Below are 7146 nucleotides of genomic sequence, written 5' to 3'. Positions count from 1 at the left end.
TTCACATTTTTAAGCCTTATACCGATTATTTCAATCGTTATTAGTACGCCAAAGGTGAGACAATTCATGTCATCCGTGCTCCTTTTTTTTGGGCATTTGACAAAGGAGATATTAACTTTACCACTTAAAATTTGAAAAAGAATCTTGTTAAATTTATCATTTTCTGAGTTGACAACTAGCGCCGACATAATTCTCCTTTTCACCCTCAACAATCAATAAAAAGACCGTTAGGCCCCATCAGCCTATTTGCTGCCGACGCGCCAATTTCTCCTCTCGTGTGTTGTGAAGAATCTCTCGAGCGAAACGCCCTCTATTTAATGACCGACTCCCACTGAGCGAGAGCGACGATGAGATCCAAACTCCTATTTAGTTTATCATTTAAATCAGATTAAAAATCAACAGAATCGTTCTCTGCTCCTTGATCGGATCTGATACGCTTTTTCTCTTCATTCCATTCTCCTAAGGTAACTATGCCTCTTTTTGCCGCGATTGAGATAGACCTGATTTGGATATGTTGATCAAATCGAAAGTAGTGGAGCTTCAATTTGAGCTTTCTTTAATGATTTGGTGATGTTTGGGTTTCATTGCTGCAATTTGACCTGTAGTCGTTTTCTGTGCGATCGCAGATCTATTTAGTCTTCAATGGTTCGGTTTATACTATTGATCAGGATCTGAAATATTTTGTCTTGATTCACTGTTAAGTGTGGTTTGATCTTGTCTTGTCTCTAATTATATACCTCTGATCTGTTGAAGGAAGGATTCAGAATGATATAACACAATTGGCTATTGATTTAAAAATAAAAATGAAATCTTTGGAATTTTGACAATTTTTGATTAAAATTCTACGTATCAGAGGCCATGTCGAGGAGGCCGGGAAATACAGCTAGACGTTTGTCGGATGGTGGTGGAAGTTTTCCATTTGGGGGATCGACGCATAAGAAGTCGCAGACTTCACCTTTTCTTTCTGTCGGATTAGTTATTTTGGTATAACCTTTGTTGTTCTTTATAGCATTCATATTTGTTATTTAATTATTTCTGATTGCAGAGGAAATATATTGAACTCTCATATCTTGACTGAGTTAATAAACTTGTGATATGTTATTTCAGGGGGCTTTTCTTCTTATTGGATATTCGTACAAGGGCTCAGGTGGGTTTGAATTAAAACACAGTTTATCATCTTAATTAGACTTGTTTGCCATTGTAGTAGATTTACCAAATATCGCCTTTCTTGTTGGAAACTTAAATTACATGTCACACATATGCAGGTGGGTTTCCTATCAAAAAGGATGTTTCCCTTAATGATGGAGGTAAGAACTGATATATATTTAACAGTATCCTCTGAGTTCTTGGATTCAACCATCATCTTCTTTGTTGATGTATTCTCAACTCTTAACAATTTAATGGCTTCGTGGTCTTGTTACTCTAAAGTTGTTGAATCTAACTGCAGAATTATATTTTCTGTTTTATTGTATAATATTGCCTTGAAATTCAGTTACTTCAGTAGAGAAATTTAAGGACAAATTATACGCAGATGGATAATTGCATATCATGATGTCAAATTAACTGAACCACAAACTTATTACAGCATGCAGTTGCTATTCCCATGCTTAACAATAGGGAGTCCAAATTGGTTCTATGGTCACATGATTTCATGAGACTGTTACAACTCATGGCAAGCATCCTAGAATTGTGTCGTTCACAGTTTTATTTGACTTGGACAAGATGCATATATGCGGAGGATGTATCTACATATCATGTCATTGCTTCTTACTTATAGTATTTCCATATAATGATGTGCTTTATGTGACTAAAATCTTTTCTCTGAACATCCTCTTTTGGAATTAGCACTTTATTTCATGGAGGTAGATCTCAGTGCATTATGTAATAACACCAATCTCAATTGTGATGCAATATGGGATTTTCACTGTTGACTGTGCATTCCAATCTATTTTCTTAAAATCACATTTCACTAACACAAATCTTCCTATTTCATTTGCAGGTGCTTCATGTACATTAGAAGTTCAACGGGCAATACCTGTACTAAAAAAAGCATATGGTGCTAGCATGAACAAAGTTTTGCATGTAGGCCCTGAGACTTGTTCTGTGGTTTCCAATATGTTGAAAGAAGATGTCTCTGAAGTTTGGGGTGTTGAGCCATACGACTTGGATGATCCTGACAGTGAATGCAGGAGCCTTGTGCGCAAGGGATTCGTGCGTGCGGCAGATATCAAATTTCCTTTGCCTTACCAACCAAAGTCATTCTCTCTTGTCATAGTTTCAGATGCACTGGATTACTTATCTCCAAAATATGTCAACAAGACTCTTTTAGAACTGACAAGGGTATCCAAGGATGGCTTAGTGGTTTTCACTGGTAACTTTTTGAATCTGATTACGGACATATATGTCTTCATACCTAGTTTATGCGGGTATTTGCAGTTTCTTATAAATTATAATGATCTTTCACTATTGAACTCTCTCTCCCATTGCCTTTTCTTGCAAGAAAGAGTAACAATTACAGATAAAAGTTGTATTATCTTTGTCTCCGTTTTTTTTCTGGTTTTTATTATAGTTTAGATTTGTTAAAACAAAATGGAAAAATGAAGATATGGAATATGAACTTTCTTGAAGTACTAGCTTCAGAAAAACTGGTTCGAGTCGTTGTGCGTCCTAAAATGCTAAATTTCAAGCAGAATTTTGGCCTACTCCGGTGCAAGGATCGCAAAGCCTAATTACTTCCAAGAAATAGCAACTTGAGTATACTGATGTGCACCAACCTGACATCCCATGATCTCCTTAATCAAGTTCAGGCACTATGACGAACTTTTCAGTTTGATTTCGGACTATAACCTCCTCGGTTTTGCGTAGAATTGGGCCTCAAAGCTGTTTTCAAAACTCAAAACAATGTTTTTAAACTTGCACCATTTATGCCTTCTTCAACTGTAACACCAGATGATTTATCCACATTCCTTAGTTTTTTTAGTCTATTTTTTTAATTTTTATTTTAGTATTCATCGAGATGCATGCTTTACAGGTTTTCCAGGTCACCAGAGGATGAAGGTGACCAAGCAGTCGAAATTTGGGAGAATGGTGAGTTCTGCAGTCAATAAATTATCATTTACATAATATGCTGGAGCTGTCTCCTTATAGTTGGGTCAAGACTGAGTAAAATGGCTTTGCAGGTTGTGCACAATGTGCTGCTCTTAGTTTCGTCTCTTCCTACGTATGCTTTGGGCTATTCTAACTTGTCATCTCTACGTTTGGGTGGATGAGTTTCAAACTCATTCTCCTTTAACTTGGTATTTTTATGTTTTTATGTTTTCTTTTGGTGTGTAGTTTCATTCTTGTGTATTCTGTTTCAATTCACACTACTTATGTAATTTGTCAGATAAATTTCACAAACCCCCAAACCAACAAAAAATTAAAAAAAAAAGCAAATGCCCCCAAATCCCGCCACGGCCATGTACCCCTAGCCCCCCGCCCCACCCCCCAACCCACCCATCAGCAAAAAGAAAACGGCTTTTAGGGGTTTTCACTAACCAGCTGAACGTTTTTTCCCACAAAACCCCGCCTCGAACTTTGAGGTGTGCTCTACAAAATTGCGCTCTAAAATTTTTTAAGTTTCTGCAACGGACTCCCTAATGGTGTTAATGGCGATGTCGTGCATGTATTTTTGATCATCGAGGAAATAAGGCACTTGTTAATCCATTAACCTATTGGGTTTCGTTGGAAAATTATGAAACTTAGGTGGTGGGGATGGGGTTTTTTCTTGTGGTGGTGGTGGTGGGGGGTGGGGGTGGGGGGGGGGGAATCCATGGGAAACACCAAAAAGTTTGTGAGTTTGAGATCTATTCTATTTTGTTCATTATCTCCTTTAATGAACAAGGTGCCCACACTATGCTTTTCCTCGAGAAAAAGACACTATCTATATCCTAGCCTTCCCCATTTATATTGCTGGGTGTGAGCCTATATAGGGGTGTCATGTCTATTGAGGTGATTAGGTAACTGAACTCCTGCATCTCAGAGTGATAGCTGTTTATCCCCGCTCCCCCACGAGTCTCCTTAGACCCAATTAGGGTTTTCATTGTATGCATCCCACTTCTTTATGGTCTATAAGAGGCCCAGCCCCAGTCCTACAGTACAAATTTTATAAATTTGCCTCAAAGGATCGATCTATAATCTAATCATCTCCTTCTTTTGATACATATATTGGTTAGATTATTTGGAGTCTTTGCATATGCCCAATGGATAGTTAATCATAGTTGAAGGAGAAGTTTAAATTAGATAGAACTAACTAAACTTACCATAAGGAAGTAAAAATAGATGTGATAGTTTCAAATTTAACTAAGCGGCTAAGGGATCCAAATGATGAAGTAATTGATGTAACTAAACTGAAAGATTTGGGCAAATGATTATGGAAGTCTCTTAACGCCTTCTTATTTTCTTCCCACCGGAGTTATTTCACAAAGATTTAATGCAGTAAGACACACATATTTGTTTCCTAAAATTTCCACATGCATCTTTCCTCAGTCGCTCAAAAGAATTAACTCTGCAAATGATCGATGGAGATCATTTATTTAACCAGCTCCATCAAATTGATTTAGAGTTTCACTTTTACATTTTATTTTATTATACGGTCATATTTTATCTCAAGGAGTTACTACCTTGGTATTTTTATACAATCAATTTTTGCTTCTTTCCTATAATACATCTGTTGGAGTGTCTAAATTCTTGGTTTGTTGCGAGATTTTGTTAACCATGCAAATACTACAAATATTGAAACGTTGCTTTGATGGGATAATGACATTAACAGTATTATTTATGTTCCCTTCACTTTGAAGGCCAAACTCCGGAGTCCATCATGGTGGCAGAAATATTTTCTTCAGACGAACTTGGAGGAAGATGAAGCTGCGACAAAGAAGTTTGAGCAGGCCAGCAGCAAGAACTCATATTCACCAAGCTGTCAGATCTTTCATCTAAGCACCTAGATGTTTCTATCAATATCTACATAGCTCTTAAGGTTTCAGATAAAGTCTTACACTGGTCAACAACAATCCAGAAACCCTAATTGGTGTAACTTGGCTGAGATAGAAATTTTTTGTTTTTCTTTTTCAATTTTGATATATGGAAAGCTTTGTTTTATAGTATCTTTTTTTATTAAGCAAACAGATTGCATTATTTATCAGCTTTTAATGGAATGAACATTAGAGTGGTCTTGAAACAGGGGCCATATTACTTGATATTGATATGTATGTAATTTAGTTCTTGTTATCATCAATTTGGTAGAATGGCTGGATAATTTCAAGTTTAGTTTCCATAGGAAGAAGATAATTCAGTTCTCTGGGAAAGTATGTCGTGAAATTGTACTCTCTCTCTCTCAGTGCAAGAACCTTGGTTGACTGCTCTCCGATGTCCCAGAAAGCTCTAACTAATTTTGATTTGATTTTTATCTAAAGAGGCATATGTAGAGAGAGATCATTAGGTTCATCTTTATTTTTTGATGGCTGAGCAAGTCATCTTCTCAATATGTATTTGACGATCCATATCAATAATGTTTATGATTAATTAAATGAAATAACTATATATCCTCATAAATTACACTCATTTTTTGTTTCCATTAAAACTGTAAAACCTTGTAATTTTGAAAATAATATGGAAAATAATATTAAATGAGTTTTATTGTGATTAATACTAATTTTGGATGAATGAGTATGTTTAAAATCGATTTGAAATCGATTAAGTACGTATATGAATGTATAAAAGTATACATGAGAAACGGTCGGCTGAAAACACCTCTGGGCAAGTCAAATTGCATGAATGAGTATGTTCAGGCCCGTTTGCGTATATATATGCATATATACCCGAATTCTTCTCTTTTTCTGGTTTTCCTCACGTTCTGAGCAGCAACCACCATCCTCAAAACCCTAGAAAATATTCTTTTGAGTTTGGGAAAGCTTTGAGAAGCGAAAAAACCTAAAGGAAGGTGGGATAGTCGGCTTTTGGTGAAGGAGGATCATGTCTCTCGTGTGTTTGAGAGCCCCGCACGATTTTTGAGGCGAGTTTTATCTCCTCCAATCCCATCCTCATATTTCTTGGTTTTATTTGGTTTTATTTGGTTTTATGGGATTTTTAAGACATATTTTATTAGTAAAGATCACACTTTTAATCTGTATGATATAAATATTTGATCTTTTTGATTTAAATATTATGAAACATATTTCTTAACTTAGGTATAAGTTCTGAAGTAAAATTTACATGAGATTTTTGCCGATTTGATTTTGTTTTCATGATGAATTCATCAATATAACGATGTTAGGGTTAGTAGATTCCTTCAAAAGTTTATATTTGTGATTTCATGTAGTAGAATAAACCCCACTATGTTAAACACGAGATTTATACATGTTTATACATCCCATGTTAATGATTCACAAGTTCTTTTTGAGAAAAAATTGGTTTATGTTCCTAAAATCATGTTTCTGTTTCCCGTACCCTGATCGGTCGACCGACCCAAAGAATCGATCGACCGATGTACCCTGAGAACTACTCGTTGTTCCCACTGATCAGTCAACTGAAACATGGAGTCGGTCGACCGATCAAGGCTGAAATTCTTGTGCATGTGGTGCACGTTTCGCCGGTCGACTGTTGGGTTAGGTCAGTCGACTGATGTAGGCTGATTTGCATACATTGTTTCCTTTCACGCGCGTTTGGTGCACACATGAAGTACGAGCCTGTAGGCGTCAAAAATTGCCTATAGATTATCATACGTAGCTCAAGATACAGAGAAGGTGATAAACGTTATCATCTGAGTTGCAGAGGATCATCTAAAGCTAAAGATCAACTAAAGAATGCACAAGAATCGCATCACGCAAGGTTCGAGACGTAAAAAATATCTCAGAAGCATAAGAGGAACTCACAGTTTCTGAGACAGTTACAACTGTCTCGAAAACTACGATGAAGCTTATAGCTTCCGAGACACATACAACTGTCTCAGAAGCATGAAGGGAATCCACAATTTCCGAGACAGTTGTAATTGTCTCGGAAGCTATAAGGAAGACTATAGCTTGCGAGACACTTACAGCTGTCTCGGAAGCTAAGGTGATACAGATTATGGTTTTCTCGAGATTCGCGCATGCCACGTGTCTCCATAAC

General features: G+C 36.6%; 1 protein-coding gene across 1 annotated transcript; it reads left to right on the top strand.

Annotated features, from left to right (window-relative positions):
* Window positions 1-271: 271 nt before the first annotated feature.
* Window positions 272-5195, top strand: LOC109828460 (uncharacterized protein At3g49720-like). Its single transcript, XM_020395451.1, has 7 exons — window positions 272-464; window positions 854-984; window positions 1108-1147; window positions 1266-1307; window positions 2000-2371; window positions 3032-3087; window positions 4839-5195. Exons 2-7 carry the CDS (start codon window positions 859-861, stop codon window positions 4983-4985), a joined length of 783 nt encoding a protein of 260 aa, XP_020251040.1. The 5' UTR covers window positions 272-464; window positions 854-858; the 3' UTR covers window positions 4986-5195.
* The last annotated feature ends 1951 nt before the right edge of the window (window positions 5196-7146 follow it).

Source organism: Asparagus officinalis, unplaced genomic scaffold (genome assembly GCF_001876935.1).
Source record: "Asparagus officinalis unplaced genomic scaffold, Aspof.V1 AsparagusV1_Un1529, whole genome shotgun sequence".
Lineage (NCBI taxonomy): Eukaryota > Viridiplantae > Streptophyta > Magnoliopsida > Asparagales > Asparagaceae > Asparagus > Asparagus officinalis.
Note: the sequence above shows the minus strand (reverse complement) of the source record. Positions and strands in the feature narration are given on the sequence as shown.

What these genes read in the sequence shown, in the direction of transcription:
- LOC109828460 (XM_020395451.1), top strand. Translation starts at nt 859, where the DNA reads ATGTCGAGGAGGCCGGGAAATACAGCTAGACGTTTGTCGGATGGTGGT. An exon ending in CTGTCGGATTAGTTATTTTG is followed by an intron (nt 985 to 1,107) that starts GTATAACCTTTG and finishes ATGTTATTTCAG; the next exon opens with GGGGCTTTTCTTCTTATTGG. An exon ending in AGTCGAAATTTGGGAGAATG is followed by an intron (nt 3,088 to 4,838) that starts GTGAGTTCTGCA and finishes TTCACTTTGAAG; the next exon opens with GCCAAACTCCGGAGTCCATC.